Genomic DNA, 24,437 nt, shown 5'->3' with positions numbered 1-24,437 from the left:
GAATACTCAGGATCTGCACTGTCACTCAAATCTGGTTACTGGACCCCCTTGGTTTCCACGGAGAAATGTCATTTTCTTTGCTGAGTACACCTAGATTTCCAGGTTTCCTAAATGATTACCTCTTCATCTGTCCTGATATAGTTAACTCCATCTGGCTTCCCTGGGTTCTTGTAACTGTGAATAGGAAAAGAGGACAGTTCAGTACCATGGTTATAGTGACACCAGCTTAAACTGCTTTTTATCACAGAAAACAGGCTCACCTTTCTCCATCCTGTTTATTGTTGATGAAGTAGCCACGTCTGTATGCACAGCAGATGCCCAAAGTAATCAGGGCCAGTACTGCAAGGACAACCAGAACCCCACCAATAATGCCGCCAATGTTCAGGTCATCTGAAAAGGAGGTTTCAGGGAAGACATGATGCACACTTCTTATGAAAGACTCTGGCCCCCTGTGCCTCCTCCTCGCCCCGTCATGCCACTCCAGTCAAAAATGCAAACTGAGGACACTTAAAATCTAGCCTAGAACATACACCATAACCCCTAACCTTCCATGTAAAGACTACTGAGACTAGCACAGTTCAAATGCAGTTACACTTAATACTGTATTAAAGGCTTGGCAATGTCAGCTTAAAAATCCTCTGGCTAAATGCCTAAAAATATTATTGATGGAGGAAATGGTTACAGGACAGAATTAGAAGCCAGAGGACTCAGGAAGACTTGGGAATCATAAGGAAAAAAAAAATCCCAAACTTCTAAGGCCTTCCTTTATTGTGGATTATTTGGGGGAAGAAAGCTAGTTTCAAGCCTTATTTAAAAGTAAAAAACAGTTGGTGAGAATGTGGCCTTTCCCCCACCGGCCACCTGGCCTCCTATCTGTAAGGAAACTCCCTGGATTCCCTTTTCTCATTTCCACCTACTGGGCAATGGCACTTGGTCACCTTCAACGTGGGGGCATTGGCAGCTGTTTCCTTTATGCCAATAAAGATGCATGGAAAAATATGCAGGGAGTTTATCAATAAAAGCCAACTAACTTGAAAATTATTAAAGTCCTCCCTTTCCTAGCAAATTGGTTCTCAAATGTGAGTGGACACTCACTTAAAATGTGAGTGGACACTTGAAATATTGGTTTTTAAAATGTCAATTCCCAAACTTCATTCCTAAAGATTCAGTAGGTCTAGGGCAAAAAAAAAAAAAAAAAAAAAAAAACCCTTCAGGAGAAAACAACCCTAGAACAGAGTTTTCCAAGTTTGACAGATGAGAAGAATCACCTGGAGTGCTTGCCTCACGCACGCATGTCTGGCACACGTCTCGGTGGGCCCTGGAATCTACATGTGTTAGAGTGGTCCCAAATGGTCCTTATCATCAAGTGGTTTTTTTTGAGATGGGGTCTTGCTGTTGCCCAGGCTGGATTCGAATTCCTGGCCTCAAGCAATCCTCCCACCTCAGCCTCCAAAGTAGCTAGGATAACAGGCATGAGCTACCATGCCCAGCTGTATGAGGCAATTTTGGAAAACACTGCTCCGGGGGTAGTTACAAATAGGAAGGAGGGGTTCAAAGAGCTCCCCAAGATACATCCTATCTGTTCCTATCCTCCCCTCAACGCCTCCCCTCTAGAACCAGTACCCTAGAGATAATAAATATCACAGAACAGGGTAAAAATGCCAGGGCTAAAGCTCTTTCAGTTTTCTGCAAAATGGTTATAACTGGATATATTTCTAGTGGTCTCACACACCACCTTATGTTTGTTTTTTTTTCCTTTGAGACAGAGTCTCACTCTATTGCCTGGGCTAGAGGGCCGTGGCATCAGCCTAGCTCACAGCAACCTCAAACACCTGAGCTCAAGTGATCCTCCTGCCTCAGCCTCCTGAGTAGCTGGGACTACAGGCATGTGACACCATGCCCGACTACTTTTTTTCCTATATATATTTTTAGTTGGCCAATTAATTTCTTTCTATTTTTACTAGAGACATGGTCTCGCTCTTGCTCAAGCTGGTTTCGAACTCCTGACTTTGAGCCATATTCCCACCTTGGCCTCCCAGAGTGCTAGGATTACAGGCGTGAGCCACTGCACCTGGCCCCACCTTATGTTTTGATAATTCTATCAATTACCAAAGAAATGGAGTTTGTTAAACTTGCTGTGGAAGTTACATGACTGACAATGTTCCCAACACCAGAAGGCCCTAAAATGTCTGTTGTGAAACCCACATATTTAGACTATGGGTTCTCATCCATTCCTTCAGTGTCCAGTGGTTTTGGTGGATCCAGTCAGCTCCAGAAAAAAGCTGACCCATGGCAGAACAGTTATCTAAACTGATAGTCTAATATTAAATTTAAAATGCTCTATTCACTTCCCAGTCTTCAGATGAAATCTTTTCAAAAAGTAACTCACAGACTTCCATCTCCTGCTCTTCACACCTGGCTGAGCCTGCGTCATTAGAAGCAATACAGTAATACTGCCCAGAGTCCTCCTTGTGAACAGCACTGAAAACCTGTTTCAGGGAACAAGTAAATAATTAGACCAGTCAACAGGGAAGACCTCTAAGGGGACAGGAGAGCGAGGTCGCCATGCAAAATCCTTCTGAGTCCAGAACGTGGTCAAACACCTGTGTTTGCTTTTGGTTTCCCTGCAGTTTCCCAGGCACTGTGCAGGTCCCTTCCTGATATGCTTTCCTGACACTCTTGCCTAAGAGCTCACCAATGACGAGATTCCCTTGGTACCTGAAGATACCAAAGCCCAGCAATATCCAGAATGAGAGGCAGAATTTCACATTTATTCCAGTAAAGGGACTCTCAGATAATAACTGCTCCTCAGGCGACATTTTGGCAGAACAAATAGAGACGATCCTACTGCAATTCAACTGATGGCCACATGTAGTTGGATATTCCACAGACCAAAAAGCACCTCCCAGAAGAGAACCCTACAGAGTAAAAGCCTAGTGTGGTTCGCTATGTGGCCAGTCTTGTCCTCTAGTACAGTGCCCAGACTTCTTGGCACCAGGGACCAGTTTCATGGAAGAGGTGGGGGTGGGGATGGGGGATGTTTCAGGATGATTGAAGCACATTACATTTATTGTGTACTTTATTTCTATTATTAACATATATTAGGTTGTGCTATGTAATAAAATAATTACACAATTCACCATGATGCAGAATCAGTGGGAGACCTGAGCTTGTTTTCCTGCAACTAGATGGTCCCACCAGGGAGTGATGGGAGACAGTGACACCCGAATTGTGTTGCTTATGTCCAGTCTACTCTGTAATCTCATTTTGCTTGCTGTCACTGCAGAAAAACCCTGCTTCACAAAGACAAGATGCTGGAAATGGAAACAGGTTTTTCAGTGCTTCTGTGGCAATTTTAGGATATTCCGCCTTGACTTTAATCCAGAACCTACGGAGATTTGAAGTTGTCTGTTGTCTCAAACATACTTTTAAGGCCACCGTCATTTGTGATCTCAAGCAGTTGATCCTCTTCTAGCTTGGCAAAGTCAATTCACCTGGCTTATTCATAAATGGGTCAAGGATCCACTCCTTACCAGTTCAGGGGTCTTTTGTGGTTGGGAAGTAAGGCTTAAACTCTTTTGAAAGCTGAAATAGGTGATCATGGCACCAGATGGGAAAAGGAAGGCCCTGACCAGTATCTTTCAAAATCTTTGCTAATGTTTGAAACATGTCAAAAATCCCTAAGTTGACTTGTCACTCCCATGATTCCAATTTGGCTTTATCTGCTAACTTGAACACAGTTATCATTCTCCCTAAAGTGACAGACTGAATTTGTCAAGTAGGTTGAATATGTCACACAAGTAAGCAAATTTTGCGACCCATTTTGTGCCATTGTAAGGTGCTGCCAGTGGTGACTGTTTTTCTAAAAGAAATCTCTGGAACAGCTCTCATAACTCAAAAACTCTGGCCAGTTATCTACCTTTAGCAACCCATCTCACTTCTGTGTAGAAGAGAAAAGATGTGTGCTCTGCATCCATCTCCTCACAGAGCCGCGTGAGTTAAGGGCATGTACTTTAATGTGATTAATAATTTTAATCACATCCTGCAAAATGTTTAGTTCAGGTGACATTTTTCAGCTAAATGGCATTTACAGTTCACAGACTCGCATTCACAAGTGACCTCCTTGACCTGAGTAGTGAAACCAGAAAGCTGTCCAGTCGTGGCAGCTGCTCCATCCATGCATAGACTGACACAAAATGACCAATTCAGTTTTCCTGATATGTAATCATTCAAAGACTTTAATAGCTCTGTGGCTGTGGTATTGGTTGGCAATAAAAGTACACATAACATATCCTCATGTACATACTCCTGAAAAATATATTGCACAAAAACAAGCATTGTTGCCTTGTCAACACTGGTAGACTCATCAATCTGGACTAAGTACCATGGTGACTCATTAAAATCCTCTGTAACAATTGTGCCTCAACATCCTCTGCTATTTCATCAATTTGTCTAGTTCCAGTGCTAGCCAAAAGAGGAACACATGCCACCTTTGAACTGCAGCCTCTCCTAAATGTTCACTGCAAATGTCCTGAGCAGCAGGCAGATCAACTCTTCTCCAACAGTAAAGGGCTTCTTAGCTTTAGCAATGCGATTACCTGCTAAGAACGATGCTCTCAGTGCAGACACATTTGATGAAGTGGTCGTCTTCAATAATTGCGTCCGCTCTTCATGTTCATGTTTTTTTTTTCTTTTGAGAAACTCCACAGGCTTGTCTTTTAATGCAGGGTGCTTGGTCTCCTTGTGGTGAAGCAGTTTTGAAGGTTTCATGGCTTCCTTGGATACCCAGTCACCACATATCACACAAAGCGGGCTTGGAGAATGTGAATCACCCATTGCAATGGACCCATAATTTAAGTAGGACTCTTGGTATTTTCTTTTGAATGCAGCTTTCATTTTGTTGGCAGTCTTAGAGTCTTCTGCTGTCTCATCATTCGCTCTTTCCCCCTTTTCAGAGCTCCCCAGCAACATTTGTTTTTTACTCATTTTTGCGAAGGTTAGCTTGTAGGTTACCAACACTGTGGGTTACCAACATTGTGACTGAGACGAGTGAGCAGTGCGGGAAAGAAGTGTGGACAGAAGTGGGAAATAAAATAATGGTGGGCTACACACGGACTTAAAGTAAGTCAGATTCTGACTTAAAGCTGCCACCAGATGCAGCTTACACTCACTGACAGGGTTTTGATATGCGTCTACAAGAGATTTATTATGGTCTCTGTGCAGTCTAACTTCTCGGCTAATGATAGTCTGTATCTGCAGCCACTACCCAGCGCTGGCATCACCGCCTCAGCTCCAACTCAGACCATCATGCATTCGATTCTCACAAGGAGCCGCAACGGAGATCCCTCGCACGGTTTACAGTAGGGTTCACACTCCTGTTAGAATCTAACGCTGCCACTGAGCTGACAGGAGGCAGAGCTCAGGCAGTGATGCCAGTGATGGGGAGCAGCTGTAAATACAGATGAAGCTTCACTTGTTCACCCGACAGCCACTCACCTTCCGCTGTGCGATCCTGTTCCCAACAGGCCACAAACTGATAGCAGTCCATGGCCCGGGGCTTGGGGACCACAGATCTAGTGCATGACCAATCTGTTTCCTCTCCTCCCACTACCACTGGGTTATTTTGAAACAAATTCCAGACATATTTTATCCATAAATACTTCAGTGTGAATCTCTAGAAAGTAAGGACTTTTAAAAACCATAACAATCATACCATTATCATGCCTAAAACAATTAACAGTTGCTTAATATCATCAAATATCCAGGTAGTAATCAAATTTCCCTGATTATCTCATAAGAATTTTTACAGTTGATTATCCAAATCAGGACCCTCATCCACCCACAACATTTGTTTGATATTAATATTCCTCCCCAGTCTCATCTAGTCTACAGGTTTCTCCTACCTTTATTTTACTCCCTTAGAATTTACTTGTTTACAAAAGGAGGAAGTCGTTTTTCCTCTAGAATCTCCAACATTCTGGACTTTTAGCTTCTGTCTTATGAAAGAGTTTCACTGTCTCTCTTAATAACTGTTCTTTCCACAGTAAGCATCCCTTACCCCAACAAAGACATCTCCATCCTCACCTCTTAGAAGAGATCTTACCAGAGTGCCTGTTGCAGAGTTTAAGAGAAATGAGGAATTTCGAAATCTGGGATTGGCTCTGGAATCTGTCGGCAGCGGCATGTCATTGCGATACCAGCTGTAGTGAGGCGGGGGGTAGCCCTCGCTCTCCCGGCAGTGCAGTGTCGCTGTCTTGCCTACGGGCACAGCCTTCGGCACTCTGCAGATAGGGCTGACTGGCTTCACTATAGGAAAACGGGTTGGTATTTAAGATCTCAGCAACATGGCTCTATTTTTATCAAAGCCCACAAGAACTCACTCTGAAGACAAGAAAGCCAGCCAAAGGCTCTCACACGACTACAGTCCCCAAACCACATCTGCAGACTGATCTACCACACTGCACCCTGCCCTGCCAGTTCATCCCACCCCAAGTGTGATTCCCATAGGCTCTTCTAACTCCTTCCACCTTCAGGTGGGAGTTGTGGAAGAGACAGAAACAGGTTCAAGCACCTCCTGTAGCTGGTGGAGGAGAGTGACAGAAGCTCCACTCCCCCCTCACCTTCTACCCCAACTCAGCAGTCTCAGATTTCTACAGTTCTCCCCTCCCCAAGTCATGTGCTTCCCTCAGGGATGCAGCCCTAGAAAGAAAGAAATCAAAATACAAATTGATCTCTTTTATTCTCTAGACAGAGACTCATGAGGCCCAAAAGGGGCAAAAATGTTTTACTTTCACATGACTTCCTACCTTGCACAGTTAACTCAATGACAATCTCATCAATTTCTTTGCGGTCGTTTCGAGCAACAACCTCACAGCGATAAAGGGCTGAGTCTGTCCGTGTCACATTCCAGATCTTCAGCGAAGTTTTCCCCAATAGTTCTGCACGACCTGCCAAGTCTCCTATGGGAAAGAAGACAAGGGGCACTAAAAACTCTCCATTACAGAGCCCAGCACAGTGGCTCATGCCTATAATTCTAGCACTCTGGGAGGCCAAGGCAGGAAGATCGCTTGAGCTCAGGAGTTCGAAACCAGGCAGAGCAAGAGTGAGACCCCATCTCTACTAAAAATGGAAAAAAAAATTAGCTGGGCAACTAAAAATAGAAAAATTAGCTGGGCATGGTGGCTCAAGCCTGTAGTTCCAGCCACTCAGGAGGCTGAGGCAGGAGGATCGCTTTAGCCCAGGAGTTTGAGGTTGGTGTGAGCTGGGCTGATGCCACAGCACTCTACCCAGGGCAACAGAGTGAGACTCTGTCTCAAAAAAAAAAAAAAGAAAAGAAAAAGAAAAAACTCCTTTACAGATACCTTTGTCACTTGAAGAAGGTGATTTCTAGGGCCAGAATTTGAGGCCATGGTAAGAAGATTGCACACTGGTTTCTGTTTCTATTTCCATATAAGAGAAGTGAACTCCCCAAGGATTGGAACCATGACTGATTCCTATTTATAACCTGAGCACCAAAAATAGTCCACGGTGTGCAAGAGGCGCTCATTACACGCGTCTCTGTTGTTAAAATCAGGAACCTCATCTCTTCATCGTATCCAGGAGGTATTCCCCATTAAAAGAAAAATAAAACAAACAACAATAGAAAAACAACTGACATTCCACAAATGATGCTGGGACAACTAGATATCAACATATAAATGAATCAAGTTTGCCCTTTGCCTTACTCCATATACAGCAAAGGCCCCACATAAGAGTTAAAACTATAAAACTCTTAGAAAAAAAATAAGCATAAATCCGCAAGACTTTGGATTAGGCAAGGGTTTTTTAAGATATGACACCAAAAGCACAAGTATACAAAAAAATAATTATATTGGACTTCAAAAAAATTTAAAATGTTGTACTTCAAAGGACAAAAGACAATCCACAGAATGGGAGAAAATATTTGCAAATCACATACCTAACAAAGGACTCCTATCCAGAATATAGAGAGAATTTACAGCTCAATAATGAATAGATACATAACCTAATTTAAGAAGGGACATAGATTTGAATGGACATATTTCCAAAGACAATAATATAAGTGATCAATAAGCACATTTAAAGATGCTCAGCATCACTAGTCATCAGGGAAATGCAAATCAAAACCATACTGAGATATCACTTCATAGCCACTTGGATAGCTAGGTTCAAAAAGTCAGACAATATCGAGTGCTGGGAAGGATGTGGGGCAAAGCATTGCTGGTGAGAGTGTAAAATGGTGAAAGAGCTTTGGAAAACAGTTTGTCAGTTTCTTAAAAAATTAAACATACAACCAACATAAGACCTAGCAATTGTATTCTTGGTCATTTATCCCAGAGAAATGAAAACTTATGTTCACACAAAAACCTGTACACAAATATTTGTAGCAGCATTACTGATTATAGCCAAAAAGTGGAAATAACCCAAATGTACAACTGATAAAGGGATAAAATAACATGTCTCATCTACAATTCAATATTATTCAGCCATAAAAAGGAATGAAGTACTGACATACGGTACAACATAGATGAACTTTGAAAACATTACACTAAGAGAAAGAAGTCAGCCACAAAAGATTATAAGCTTCCATTTACATAAAGTGTCTGAAACAGGCAACTCCATAGAGACAGAATGTATTATAAATTAAGGGCTGCCAGGGTTGGAGGGAAGGGGATTGACTATTAATGAGTATGGGTTTCTTTTGGGGCTAATGAAAATGTGCCAGAATTTGATAGTAGTGATGCTTGCACAACTATGTTAATACACTAACAGCCATTGAATTTTATACTTTACTTAAAGGGTGATAATTATGCTAGATGAATTAGAAAAAAAATTTTAAAGCATAAACAGACATAGTCTTTCAAAGAAGCATGAAAAACCTGGAAAACAAATAGAGGAAGGAGTTAGGGAAAAAAATAACACAAAAAAGTAGAAACTATTTATTACCTAACCCTAACAACTGGTGACAAGTATATGAAGGATTTACCATAATATAACAAAAACTGGAAAATGCTTATCCAATAGAAAGTGAACATTTTCAATCACTTTTTAAAATAAAACGGTTTATTGTACAGTTATCATTAGTAGATTAGAATACCATGTAAAAAACAGTATATAAAAATTTACCAGGGTGCTTCAGGACAGCCCTGCATTGAGGCAAGAGAAGAGACCAAGTAGATTCAAGTTGTCCTCTAGCCCTCATACACTGTGTTGTAAATATTACACTATCCCTTGTACACCTTGTCCCTATAACTAAGAGTAAGATGCTTAATCCCCAGAAAAAGAAAGTTCTTCGAAGAATTTCTTACTTGGTTTCTCTGGTGATCTAAACTGTACATATACAGGGTTTAGTAGGGTGAGCCTAAGTGGCCAAAGGAAACTGATATGTTTTCTGAGAATAACATTTCCATCTCTTCAAAAATAAGAGGTGAAAGAGGGACTTCATGTTAGTGGGAAAACAAACCTATTTTTAAGAGCCTATGACTCCTGATGATGTTGAAAACCCAAAACAGAAAGGCCATAGTTTGAGCTAAATCCACAGAATCTTTCTCAACTCTTAACTTCTCTGAAAACCTATGAACACACCTGCATTTGTACCGTTTACTCCTGCCCTCCTGTCAGGAGGGCAATGTCCTCCGACTCCCTGTCGTATGTCGGCCTCCCTCCATCCCTCCCGCCTTATCAAAGCCAAGTCCTAGCACTGCTCCCCTGAGTCTCTCTCCACAGCTCCCACCTCTGCCCAGGCCACCTCAGCTCCTCCTGGGTTCTGCAAAAGAACTCTGACTTGGTACCTCTGCTCTGAGTTCTGCCATCTCCAATCTCTCCTCTGCAAAGCAGCCATTTCAATCTTCTGAAGCACAAATGTGGAACCTCCTCCCAGAACCTCTCAGTGGGCCTTCAGATACCGCCCATGCTTTGCCTAGCAACCAGAGCTGCTGCCTGGCCGGGAGAACTCCCAGGCTCATCTGCCCCGTCCACGCCCCAGCTGTGGTGGGGAACATGCAGTCTCTCCCCAGCCAGGCTGCTGCTTCTGCACCTTCACACAGCAGTCTCTCCCGCCCCACCACCTCCCTCCACACCACCCTTGCAGTCTTGCCTGGCTAACCAGCCACCCTTCACTCCGCAGCCCGGAGACCACCTCTGGAGTCTTCACTAACCACCATCCTCACCCAATTTGGTGTCACCCCAGCACCCTGTGCTTTCTTCCCATGGGGTATCCCCAGCACCAAGCCAGGGGCACAGCGGGTGGCTCAGTAAATCCATTGTCTCCTTGCTGCTACACATAATCCTTCTAATTAGCTCACTTATATCACACATGTGTCAGGGATCATGATTGAAAAGATGGCCCAGGAAAATGTTCACTTTGATTCCTTAAAAAGATGCATTGTGGACAGATTAAAATCCTGCCTAACAAACTCATATTTGTGGAAGCTGGGTGACAGGTACAGGAAGGCTCAATATACTATTCTCACTATTTTTGCATATATTCAAAATGCTCCATAATAATAAAATTTTTAAAAAGCCAGTTCTCAGTACAGATTCAGGTTACCAGCCTGAGGTATATTTCTGGCCAAAAGTGCATGCCCAGGTCTGTGGACAATGGAGAGAGGACTACAGGATCATACCCTGAATTTTGTTGTCAAAAAACACATATGTGGTTTGGTCATCTTGAATTTTCTTCCATTCAATCCTAGGGTCATTTGTCTGCGAATCCGTAATGATACAAGACAGTTCCACACCTAATGAGCAAAGAAAAAAAAGAACTCTCAGTGAATGTGGAATATTTCTAGGTTCACTTGTATACCCAGATCCTAGCTAGCTCTACTTTAAGAGTGCCCTTTCTTTTTTTTTTTTGGAGACAGAGTCTCACTCTGTTGCCTGGGCTAGAGTGCTGTGGCATCAGCCTAGCTCACAGCATGCTCAAACTCCTGGGCTCAAGCAATCCTCCTGCCTCAGCCTCCCAAGTAGCTGGGACTACAGGCATGCACCACCATGCTCGGCTAATTTTTCTACATATTTTTAGTTGGCCAATTAATTTCTTTCTATTTTTTAGTAAAGACAGGGTCTCGCTATTGCTCAGGCTGGTTTCTAACTCCTGACCTTGAGTGATCCTCCCACCTTGGCCTCCCAGAGTGCTAGGATTACAGGCGTGAGCCACCGCGCCTGGCCAAGAGTGTCCTTTCATGCGGGTTAAAACCTAACCAGCTCCAAGTTCCAAGAGACTTTGAGAAAAGATGAGTTTTTACCAGAAAAACAATAAAGACAATAGCAATAATTTTACTAGAAGGGAAATTCTAGTAAAATTCCCTTAAACACTCTAATTGCACATAAGAAATTCCTTTGCTGTGTAATCACACAGCCTGGCAGGAATCAATGTTAGCTGATAGAAACCCCCACACAGAGTTCTCAGCCAGCAGATGGGATACTCCCTGTTGAGTAGCCACCCCAGGACCTCCTGGGCACAACACAGCAGTGTCCTGTGCTGCAAGACCACCAAATGTCCACTAGATGGTGCTGTCCTCATCATATCTCCCTTGTACTTACTTTCCAATTCCCGTACCACTGGGGTTCTGTTGCTAGACTTGAGATTCACCGCCTCTATCAAGCAGCCTGAAGGGGAAAAAAAGAGTAGAATCAGAGACAATGCATCTCTAAAACAGCAAAGAAACCTTGGACTGAGGTCCAGTTTTTTCCTTCTAAGTAGGCTACAATCACTAACCAAAGGATGGAAAAATATCATATTCCACAATATAGTCTCAGGTACAGCAAGTTTGACTGCTTTTTATCTCAATCTGACATTCACTGGAAGGAACCAAGAGAAAGAGAGGAATTCTGAGAATTCATTCTCCTTCTCAGTCCCAGCACACACCCCTAGGGCATTACAAAGCCTTCTCTCTAAGCATTTCCTTCTTACTCAGAGTCATCATTAACCCTTAGACAATTTTCACCCAGACCTGCATGACTTTTTCCTGCCATCTTCCTTCCTGCCTCCCCTTCTTCCCCAGTCTTCCAATCCTGCAAAGGTGTCCTTTGCCACACGAGATGATCCAAACTCTTGGCCCGGAACTCTCCCCTTCGGGATAGCATCAACAGTCTCTGGGTAGGTTTTCAGCCAGCTAAGAGTCTACTTCGTTGTATTAGCATCTAACCCAATGGTTCCAGTCCATGAAGATGTTTTCACTAGTTTTGGGGGAAGTGAGAAAAATAACTGGTGATTTTCATGAAGTTAAGTTTGTATTATTGATGCAATCAAGATATGCTACTTACATGGCAATCCATTTCCAAACTAGTATCTGATGCACCATGTGTTTCAGCAAACATTAGAAACCAGTTTCTGGTGGTCTCAAAATTTCTCAACTAATCTTTCTGGATAGAAAATCAAATAGCTACAATGATCACCTACAAAATGTCATTCTTACACTAGCTGGCCTCTAAGAAAATATGCCATCCCCAAAGGTGGCCTTCATACAAGACACCCTATGAAGGTCTCTGGGCCTTGGCTTACCATGCCAGCTAAAGACTTGGTACTCTGAGCTGCTTCCTAACTCCTTGTACATCAGGTAGACTGCTGGCCTCAACAATCCATTCTTTTCCTTTCTTATCTTATTTAACAGTCCAGGTATCCATGCCAAGGGACACATTTTGATCCTTCCCTTCTAAATAGTAAGACTTCACTGATTCTAGCAAAAGCCTTAAGGAATCTAGTAAAGAAACATAAGTATAATATACCTAAACTGCCATTAGTTTCTAAAACACTCACTTCTACAAAAGGCTATAGAACCAGGGCAAGTAAAGATGATTTTATTTTGTTTTGGATAACCGTGAGCTACTCCTTCCTTGTGGAGGCCAGAAATATATCCAATGCATGTGCAGCACCTTCTACTTCTCTTTCAAACTGAAAACTCCTAGTGACCCATTAATAAAGAACAAAGGGCCAGGCATGGTGGCTCACACCTATAATCCTAACAGTTTGGGCAACCAAGCTGGGAGGATCACTTGAGGCCAGGAGTTCAAGACCAGTACAAACAACATAGTGAGACCTGGTCTCTACAAAATACAGAAAAATTAGCCAGGTGTGGTAGCACATGCCTGTTGTCCTAACTACTCAGAAACTCAGGAGGCAGAGGTGGGAGGATCGCTTGAGCCCAGGAGTTTGAGGCTGCAGTGAGCCATGATGATGCCATTGCACTGTAGCCTGGGCAACAAAGCGAGACTCTGTCTCAAAAATAAGAGAGAGAGAGACAGAATATATGATGATCTGAGTAGCTACCAAGGCCACAAAGCTTCCTTCTAAGGAAAGTGACTACGAACAGTTTTTTCAATATGATTACTATGATTAAGATGACACACAGAAACTCTGGCTACAAGAGACTATGGCCAGGGATCAGCTTTCAACCCAAAGATCATCAAAGGGGCTTTACAAGTGTTAAGAAGTATGAAGCCAACAGGGATAAGAAAATGAGTTAGAGAGCTTAAAATGACAAGAGAAACAGAGTAGGAGTATAAGGAGAAGCTGATTCACCAAAATGGTAGAAAAACTGGAATTGTAACAACAGATGAACTAGAGGACATAAAAGAAAAGTTACGCTGCATTTTCATGAAGACAAACTGAGATATATATCTTTACAATAACCCTCTAGGGTAAACTAAGCCAATTTGTTTCTTACAACCTAAGGAAGCTAAGGTAACAGCTCCAGATAATGGAAATAATCACTTTTTTTTATCCCTCTGCACTGTGGCAAAGAAGTGAATGTTTTATACTTCTTAATGAAGCCTTGACCTGACTGCTCTCCTGTTCAACTATACTAGATAAGTTTAACAGGCAACTTTTTATGCCAATCCTAGGAGACAATATGTCCCAGGAAGATTCCAGAATAGAAAATAATTGAAATTCTAGCTTAAGTGATTGTCTGCAACAGCTGGGCCCTACATCACATAAGGTCCCAAGCTGAGAGTTCTTTCTCAGAATTCTCATTCTATACATAAACAATTCTTAAATTTATAAATATTCTAGAACTCCTTTCTTTGCCCATCCCCAATAGCCGAGGGTCACTTTAAAATTAAGTAACAACTATGCAAAAGATTAGTGCTATGAGGATTGGAAGCCAGGAAACTAACACTTGAAGACATCGTAAGTAACTCATCTGGAATACTACCCCATGTCTGAGGATAAGATGATGACATAACCAGTTAGGAAACGGGGTCTTGGAGCCAGCTTGCAGTCGTGGCTGCTGAAGCTGAACTCTGCACACACTGAGTCCCAGTGCTGTCAGAATACTCACACTGAGGTTATGTTATATAAGACTGAGCAAAAGGTTTTTTGAAAGGAAGAAAAAAGGAAAACTGCTAATCTGAAATGTTGTTCCTATTTAATTTCATGTCCGTCTTGACCTGTCCATCAGATTCTACACTATTTTGGAGATTCCATTCATTCATCAATTTTTATTTAGACCTATTGTGTTCTGTTATCAATAGATATCAATATCAATAGAAGTAATGCTATCAATAGAAGTAATGATACATGAGTAAAACAGATAAAATCTATACTCTCATGGAGCTTATATTTTACTATTAAAAAACAGGTACCGTAATCCTAGCACTCTGGGAGGCCAAGGTGGGCGGATTACTTAAGGTCAGGAGTTCGAAACCAGCCTGAGCAAGAGTGAGACCCCGTCTCTACTATAAATAGGAAGAAATTAATTGGCCAACTAATATATAATAGAAAAAATTAGCTGGGCATGGTGGCACATGCCTGTAGTCCCAGCTACTCGGGAGGCTGAGGCAGGAAGATTGCTTGAGCCCAGGAGTTTAAGGTTGCTATGAGCTAGGCTGACGCCATGGCACTCACTCTAGCCTGGGCAACAAAGTGAGACTCTGTCTCAAAAAAAAACCAAAAAAAAAGGTACCATATTTATTCATCTTTATTATATTTTTTTCCAATGCCTGATTGCAAAACTTACTACAAAGCTACAGTAATCAAAATAATGTGGGACCAGTATAAAGATAGGCATATAAACCAATGGAATGGAATAGAAAGCCCAGAAATAAACTGTCATATATGGTCAAATGAATTTTGACAAGGATGCCAAAATCATTTAATGGAGAAAGGACAATCTTTTATCTTTAACCACTTCAGTATGGCGCTCACCGGACTTCAGTATGGCGCTCACCAGCTGCGAAGCCGTGCCCACAGCTGACACTCACAGTCCGCACGATGGCCTGTGCTGTGCATTGATAACGCATCCGTTTTGCTCTCGTGTGATGAGGAAAGCTTTAAAGCACTGAAAGCTTGTTTTACTTTACAGGCAGCTTTACTTGTAATGTAAATCAGATAGGTAACATATATATATATGTTTTCATTATGTTATTTTTAAATGTTTACAATTTTATTTTGATAAATAAAAATAGAAAAGTCATATCACAGCTGTCGGCTAAAGTCACTGTGCGCCTTCATCTGTGGCTGTCGACTATAGTTGATGCTTGTACCAAAATGGTTAAACAGTGCTGGGAAAACTGAGTATCCACATGCAAAACAATAAAGGTGGAGCCATCTATTACACTATATACAAAAATTAGCTTAAAACTCCTGAATGTCAAATACCTAAACATAAGGGCTAAAAATATAAAGCTCTTAGAAGAAAACATAAAGGAAAATCTTCATGACACTGAATTTGGTAATGGCTTCTTTAATATGACACCAAAAGCAAGGGCAATAAAAGAAAAAATAGGTAAATTAGATCTCATCAAGATTTTTAAAATTATATATCAAAGGACACTATTAAGAAAGTGAAAAAACAACCCATAGAATGGGAAAAAATATTTGCAAAGCACATATATAAGGGACTAACATCCAGAATACATAAAGAACCCCGACAACTCACCAACCAAAAAACTAACAACCAGAATCAAAAATGGGCAAAAGACTTGAATAGATATTCCTCTAAAGAGGATATACAAATGGTCAATAAGCCCATGAAAAGATGGTTGGCTGGGGATAGTGGCTCCTGCCTATAGTGCCAAATTAGGAAGCCAAGGTAGGAGAATCACTTGAGGTCAGGAGTTTGAGACTAGCTTGAGCAAGAATGAGACCTCATTTTCTACAAAAAATAGAAAAATTAGCCAGGTGTGGTGGCGCATGCCTCTAGTCCCAGCTATGCAAGAGGCTAAGGCAGGATGATCGCTTGAGCCCAGGATTTCAAGGGTACAGTGAGCTATGATGAGGTCTTTGCACTCTAGCCCAGGTGACAGAGCGAGGAGACCCTGAGACCCTGCCTCCAAAAAAAAAAAATGCTCAACATCACTAGTCTTTAAGGAAATTAATCAAAACTACAATGAGATATTACTTCACACCCATTAGGATGGCTATGATAAGAAAGAAAAGAAAGAAAAGAAAGAAAAAGAAAGAAAGAAAAGAAAAGAAAAGAAAAGAAAAGAAAAGAAAAGAAAAGAAAAGAAAAGAAAAGAAAAGAAAAGAAAAAGAAAAGAACAAATGCTGATGAGGATATGGAGAAATTTGAACGAATGAACATTGCAGGTGGGAATGTATTATAAAATGGTACAGCCACTATAGAAAAGTTTGGGAATTCCTCAAAAAGTTGAACATAGAATCCTATGTACATACACAAAAGAACTAAAAGCAGTAACTCAAACAAATACATGTACAGCAATGTTCATAGCAGTATAATTCACAATAGCCAAAAGGGGGAAATAACCCAAATGTCTATCTGCAGAATTAATAAACAAAATGAGGTGCTTATGTACAATGGAATACTATTCAGCCTTGAAAAGGTGGGAAATTTTGACACATGCTACAATATGGATGAACCCTGAAGATCTTATGCTAAAGAAATGAGACACAAAAAGAAAAATACTGTAAGACTGGACTTATATGAGGTACCTAGAATAGGCAAATTTTAGACAGAAAGTAGGCAATAGGTTAACAGGGGGTGGGGGAAGGAGGTAATGTAGAGTCATTGTTTAATGGGGACAGTTTCTGTTTGGGATGATGAACAAGTTCTGGAAATGGATAGTGGTGATTATTGTATAACAATATCAATGTACTTAATGTCACTGAATCATATACTTTAAAATGATTAAAATGGTAAATTTTATGTATATTTGATCAGAATAAAAATTTTTTAAAAAATAGTGACAACACCAATGATACAAGTTAGCATTTAAATTTGTTTACATAGGTTTTAAAAATCACAAGGCATATAGTTTCTGGAATACTGTAAACATTAACATCTCAAAACTATTACTTCACTTTTTTGAGTGTGTTCATTAGAATCCAAACACCATAATGATTTGATACTCACTATTATCATTTTAGAAATAAGCAAACAAGTGTTTTAAGTTTTAATGTTGAAATAATTATAGATTAACAAAAAGTTCCAAAGATAGGACAGAAATGTTCAGTACACTCTTCTAAGTTAAAAAGAAAAAATAGAAAAGGCTCTCCTGTGATGAACTGTTGGTGTAGCCACTTAGAAAAATTTAGCAGTTTCTTAAAAAAAAAAAAAACTAAACATGCAAGTTCCATATGACCCAGCAATTGTAGTCTTGGGCATTTATCCTAGAGAAAAGGAAATTCATGTTCACATAAAACCTGTGCACAATATTCACACCAGTGTTGAATTAATAACCCAAACTAACACTCCACTCTCTTCTTGCTGCCATTCTTGCTTCTTGCTCAGAAGCAAGAAGTCTGAAGTAATTCTTATTACCTAGAGGAAGCTCTTCTCTAGGTAAGATGCTTTTCCCCTCTGCTTTCAAGACTTTATCTTTGATTTTCTGCAGTTTGAATATGATATGCCTAGATGTTGATTTTTTGGCATTTATCCTGATTGGTGTTATCCAAGCTTCCTGGAGTCTGGCATCAATTTTAGGAAATTCTCAATTGTAATTGTTTCAAGTATTTTTGTTCCCTTCTCTTTCGGATATTACCATTACATGTATGTTACACCCTTCCTTGTTGTCCACAGTTCTTGAATATTCTGTTGCCTTTTTTCAAAGTCATATTTCTCTGTGCTTTCAGTTTGGGCAGTTTCCACTGACATATCCTCAAACTCAAACATTCTTTCCACGTCTGTGTTAGATCTACTAATGAGTCCATAAAAGGCATTTGTCATTTCTGTTTGTGTTCTGATCTTAAGAATCCCTTTCTTTTTCTTTTTCTTCTTTTTTATTCTTTCTTAAAATTACCATCTCTCTGCTTGCATTGCCCATCTGTTTTTGTTTGTTGTCCACTTTTCCCCAATGGAACCCTTAGCATGTTAATCATGATTGTTTTAAATTCCTAGTTTGATAATTCTAACAGCTCTGCTATATCAAAGTTCTGAAGCTTGCTCTGTCTCCTCAAACTGGTTTTTTGTGGGGTTATTTTTGCCTTTTAGTATGCCTTGTAATTTTTTTTGTTGAAAGCCAAAAATGATGTACTGATTAAACAGGCCTTTCGTGTTGTGGTGGTAAGGTGGGGATGGGGAAAGCATTCTATAGGCCTATGATTAGTTCTTAGTCCTTTAGTAAGCCTGTGCCCTTGGGCTGTGACTGTCACCAGTGCTTCTCAGTCTCCACCCTTTAGGGGGAACAGATGGCCAGAGGGGACTGGAGTTAGGTATTTCCTCTGTCCCAGGTCACTTAGGCTCTGATACAATCCCAGTAGGTTAAGCACTGGCAAGACAGTTTCTCCTATGGGCAGGCTTTGTTAAGAACAGAATGCTCTAGATATATTTCAAAATGGCTACATTTCTCCTCCCCCTGCCAGAAACATGAGGGATTTTCCTTTCATCTTCACCAGGAGCACATAATAGAACTCCTCGAGGCAAAATTCACAAGAGCCTGGAGGGTGGAGGGGGACCTCCTAAGACTAGGCTCCCTACAGTTTTTACCTCTCAGGCTTACCAGGCCTCTAACAACATGTCAGTTACAGTTTAGGTTTCCCCCTCCGGTACTGGTTGCTGCAAAGGTTTCTGCTCTGGCACACTGGGGTTCTCTGTGTCTGCCTATCTCTTTAATTTAGGGGCTGTATTTGACCTATGACCTCAATTCTCTGAGGGATCTAGGAAGAGTTGTTAATTTTCATCTTATATAGCTTTTTACTTGTTGTTAAGATAGAGTGAGGACTTCTAAGTTCTTTTCATGCCAGACTGGAAATCAAAAATTCTATGTGTTGGTTTTCTATCCTGTAAAAACTTTACTGAACTTGTTTATTTGTTCTAATATATTCTTTCGTGGTATCTTTGGGTTTTCTACATACAGGATCATGCCATTTGCAAACAGAGGTAATTTTACTTCTTCTTTTCCAACTTTGATTCCTTTTTTTTTCCTTCTCCTTGCCCAAATGCTCTGACTAGAAATTCGTATAATACTATGTTGCATGAATGTGGTAAAAGCAGGTACCTTTGTCTTGTTCCCGATCTTCGGGGAAAAACTTATAGTTATTCGCCACTGAGTATAATATCAGCTGTAGGTTTTTCATAGATGGCTTTTATCATGCTCAGGAAGTTCTTTCCATTCCTAGTTTACTGAGTATTTTTATCATGAAAGGGTGTTACATTTGGTCAAATGCTTTTTCTGCATTTAACAAGATGATTGTGTGGGTTTTCTTCCCCTTCATTTTATTAATATGGCATAATACTTTAATTGGTCTTCACATGTTTCATAAATAAATCCCACGCATTCATAATATTTAACCTATTTACATTTAAAGTAATTACTAATAAGGAAAGACTTACTTCTGCCCTTTTGCCATTCGTTTCTATATGTCTTATAGCTTTATTTGTTCCTCACTTCTTCCATAACTGTCTTCTTTTGTGCTTAGTTGAGTTTTTTGTAGTGATACATTTTGATTCCCTTCTCATTACCTTTAATGCATATTCTATAGATATTTTCTTTGTGGTTACCATTAGGATTACAACATTTGAATTTTAATTGATACCAACATAACTGCAATTGCATACAAAAACTACGCCCCCATGTTATTGATGTCATAAATTATATCTATACCCACCATGTGCCAAATAACATAGATTTATATTTTTATGCATTTGTCTTTTAATTCCTACATACAATTAAAAGTGTAATTACAAACCAACATTATTATAATATTAACTCACATAATTACCTTTATTGGAGAGCTTAATGTTTTCATACAGCTTCAAGTTACTGTCTAGCATTCTTTTATTTCAACCTGAGGGTCTCCTTTTCATATTTCCTACAGAGGGCTAATGGTAATAAATTCCCTCAGCTTTTGTTTATCTGATAATGTGTTACTTTCTAGCCTATTTGAAGGACAGTTTTGCTGAATATAAAATTCTTGATTCACAGTTGTTGTTTTCTTTCAACACTTCAAATACATCATTCTACTTCCTCCAGTCTCCAAAGTATCTGATGAAAAATGAGTTGATAGTCTTCTTGAGGATTCTTGTATCTGCAAGTCACTTCTCTCTTGGTGCTTTCAAGATTTTCTCTTTCTCTTTGTCTTTGGACAGTATGACTATGTGTAGTTATCTCTGGGTTTATGCTATTTAGAAGTCCACTGGGATTCTTGGATTTATAGATTCATGCCCTTCATCAAATTTGGGAAGCTTATTCTAATTATTTTGTAAAATAATGTTTCTGCCCCTTTATCTTTCTCTTCTCATTCTAAAGGTCACTCAATGCATACGATGGTCGGCTTGGTAGTGTCCCACAAGCCTCTTAGGCTCTGTTCACTGTTCTTTTTCTTTCTGCTCCCCAGACTCAATAATTTCAATTGTCTTATCTTCCACTTTGCTTATTCTTTCTTCTCTTTGCAAATATTTGCTGTTGAACCCCTCTAGTAAATTTTTTTATTTCAGTTATATTTTCAGCTCCAGAATTTCTCATTCATTTCCATAATTTATCATTATTAACAGTCTCATTTTGTTCAGAGATTGTTTTCCTGATTTCCTCTAGTTCCTTGTCCATGTTTTCCCCTTAGGTATTTGGGCATATTTTAAACAAAATCATTTAAAGTCCTGGGCTAATAAGTCTAATGTCTATGCTTTTGCTAGGACAGTTTTTGTCAATCCATTTAGTTACTTTAAATGAGCCATGTTTTCCTGTTTCTTTGTACACTTTGTGATTGTTGTTGTTTTTGTTGAAAATCTAACATTTGATTATTATAATATCAAAACCAAGAAATCATATTCTCCCCTTCCCCCAGGATTTGCTGTGTGTGGTTTTTAAACATTATTGTTTAAAAAGCTATAGCAGTCCATTTGTTTGAGATTTCCAAACTTTCTTTTGCAAAGACTATTCCTTTTCAAGTGTGATCACTGAGGTTCATTAATCTTGTGTTCAGCTATGATTTTAACAGAGATTCTCTTAAATGTCAAGAGTTAAATAAACAAACACCAAAACAAACTCTCCAAAATGAGAATATAGCCACCTCTCTGTGTCTTTGCAGACTGGCTCTGTGCAGGGGCACTCCTTCACTCCTTAGCTAGGTTTGCTCTGCATCTAGGCACGAGCCCAAGATGGAATCTTAACATCTTCTTATGACTTTTCTGAGCATGTGTCTTGCTCTGACATGAGCATGGCTTTCTATATTCCCTCATATATGGAGCTGCTTTTGAGCGTCCTAATTTCCTAAAGAATCTTACTCAGTTTCTCCTCTGGGCATCAAATGACCTATTGTATACCTCTAGTCAGAATCTCTTCAGGCCTCTGCAGGTTTGTAGTCACTTTGCAGCTTTTCCAAACACTGCCAGCTGCTTTTCCTGCCTGCTTTCCTGGTTATACAAGAGAGACAAACACTTTGCATTAGTCCTTCAGGTATTCCATGGAAAGGTTAGAAGAGATGTACATAAGAATTTGCAATTAAGGTCTTCTCTGCTCCCTCTGGTTTGAGGGGGACACCAGGAAATGGGTGTTATCTGCTCAAAACCAAGGCAGCTGCCATGTCACAGAGAGGATAGGGCAAAGATATATAAAAACACCACACACCTTTCCTACCAGTTTAAAGATGTCTCTTTCTTGACTGGATGTCTGCTTGGTTACTATAACCTTTGACTGATTTCAGAGCTCCCACAAAGTTGGTTCAGACAGCTACCAGGTGTTTTTTTTTTATTGTTTCTGTTGGTGAACAAAAGGCTAGAACTTCGTAGTCCACCACTGTACTGAGATCACCACAAGCTAGCATTGTTACTGTTTTTATGTTTTTATTTTAGCCATTCTTATTCAAATTTGTACCCCTGATCCACAACCATAATGCCTGAAATCCAAGAAGTTTCTGGAAAAGTTACTGATTATAAATGGGGAAGAGAGACACAGATAGTTTCAATAAAATATGGTAAATGGTAAGACAGAACTCTACCTGGAGCGGATGACAAAGCTGGCTGGAGAGCCAGGATTCCAAACATGGACTGTCTGTCTGGCTCAATATTTTTGTGCCTCGCTACTTTTGACAATGGAGCTCTACTCTCACCATAAACTGGTAAACTGGCAATCTTAGCTTATATTATATGATTTCCCAGGATTTAATCACTTCAGGTAGAACTGACAAGATGTGTTTTCAACACAGAAAACTAAATGACCCAATCCAGAACAGATGTAACTACTCAATATTTTACTTATAACCCCATCTTCAAAACTTTTTTATATGCCAAAGCTATAAACTAATATCAAAAAATGTGGGCCTTGTTTTTAATATCCTTATTGACTTTTAACATGATTTTTGTACCCCTCAATTTTCCTGACTATAAAATATTATTAAAACATGTTTACCCTTCTTTCACCAATAACTGAAGATAAATAAGAATTAGATATTTTAGAAGAGAGACCATTTATTATCATTATCATTATATGTATTATCTAAAGACCAACCTTCTAGAGGTTCAAAGAACAGCAAGTTTCAAATTTAAAGGCTTTAAATCTGAGGACAGGCCAGATGTGGAGGCTCACGCCTGTAATCCTAGCACTCTGGGAGGCCGAGGTGGGTGGACAGTTTTGAGCTCAGGAGTTCAAGACCAGCCTGAGCAAGAGCAAGACCTCGTCTCTACAAAAAAAAAAAAAAAAAAAGAAAGAAAGAAAGAAAGAAAGAAAGAAAGAAAGAAAGAAAGAAAGAAAGAAAGAAAGAAAGAAAGAAAGAAAGAAAGAAAGAAAGAAAGAAAGAAAGAAATTAATTAGCTGGAAAACTAAAAAAAAAAAATATATATATATATATATATTTAGCCGGGCATGGTGGTGCATGCCTGTAGTCCCAGCTACTCAGGAGGCTGAGGAAGAAGGATCACTTGAGCCCAGGAGTTTGAGGTTGCTGTGAGCTAGGCTGATGCCACGGCACTCTACCCCAGGCAACAGAGTGAGACTTTGTCTCAAAAAAATAAAAAAATAAAACTAAAAACATAAATCTGAGGACAGAAAATATATTAATCCTAAATGCATGAGTAGAATGATACAAATGAGGATGTCTGGGAAATTCCATGTGAGGTCTAAAGCAGGCGAAGGAGAGACAGACTAAAAAACAAAAAGAAAGGCCAGGCGCGGTGGCTCACGCCTGTAATCCTAGCTCTCTGGGAGGCCGAGGCGGGCGGATTGCTTGAGGTCAGGAGTTCGAAACCAGCCTGAGCAAGAGCGAGACCCCGTCTCTACTATAAAATAGAAAGAAATTAATTGGCCAACTAATATATATAGAAAAAATTAGCCGGGCATGGTGGTGCATGCCTGTAGTCCCAGCTACTTGGGAGGCTGAGGCAGAAGGATTGCTTGAGCCAGGAGTTTGAGGTTGCTGTGAGCTAGGCTGACGCCACGGCACTCACTCTAGCCTAGGCAACAAAGTGAGACTCTGTCTCAAAAAAAAAAAAAGAAAGAAGGATGTTATAGACTAAACTGTGGTCCCCCTCCCAAATTCATATGTTGATGCCCTAACCTCCAACAGGACTGTAGACAGGGTATTTAAAGAGGTAAGTAAAGTTAAACAAGGTCATAAGGGTGGAGACCTAATCCAATATGATTAGTATCCTTATAAAAAGACAATGAGACATCAGGGAAATACACACACAGGGGAAAGACCATGCGAGGACACAGTGAGAAGGCAGCCATCTGCAGGCCAAGGAGAGGAGTCTCAAGAGAAAGCAACCCTGCCGGCACCTTGATCTTGGACTTCCAATCCTAGAGTACTGTAAGAAAATAAATTTCTGTTGTTTAAGCTACTCTCTTGTGGTATTTTGTTATGCCATCCCTACCAAACTATAATACAGAGGGGATTGAAAGAGCAAAAAAAAAAAAAAAGTAGAAAAAGAAAAAAATAAACGAAAATATAAAAATGGTTTTAGACTTTAACCAAGGAATTCTAAATTTTTGAGTATCAAAACATTCTTGAATTCACAGCTGAAAAAGGCTGTTGGTCTTTTAGTTCAATGACATTGAATCTCAGCTGGGGGACAGATGAGTTC

At 40.1% G+C, this 24,437-nt stretch overlaps 1 protein-coding gene across 1 annotated transcript in view; it reads right to left on the bottom strand.

Moving 5' to 3' along the window:
- Positions 1 to 24,437, bottom strand: part of JAM3 (junctional adhesion molecule 3) — a 69,674-nt gene that overhangs the window by 2,881 nt on the left and 42,356 nt on the right. The window contains exons 2-8 of the mRNA XM_012739609.3: positions 11,563 to 11,628; positions 10,644 to 10,757; positions 6,807 to 6,959; positions 6,104 to 6,306; positions 2,390 to 2,489; positions 261 to 390; positions 120 to 174 (exon numbers count right to left, since the gene is read on the bottom strand). Of these exons, the coding sequence (XP_012595063.2) occupies positions 120 to 174; positions 261 to 390; positions 2,390 to 2,489; positions 6,104 to 6,306; positions 6,807 to 6,959; positions 10,644 to 10,757; positions 11,563 to 11,628 (821 nt within the window). The remainder of the gene's footprint in view (positions 1 to 119; positions 175 to 260; positions 391 to 2,389; positions 2,490 to 6,103; positions 6,307 to 6,806; positions 6,960 to 10,643; positions 10,758 to 11,562; positions 11,629 to 24,437) is intronic.

Source organism: Microcebus murinus, chromosome 4, assembly GCF_040939455.1.
Source record: "Microcebus murinus isolate Inina chromosome 4, M.murinus_Inina_mat1.0, whole genome shotgun sequence".
Taxonomy (NCBI): Eukaryota; Metazoa; Chordata; class Mammalia; order Primates; family Cheirogaleidae; genus Microcebus; species Microcebus murinus.
The sequence above is the reverse complement of the archived record's forward strand: the minus strand, read 5'-3'. Positions and strand labels throughout refer to the sequence as shown.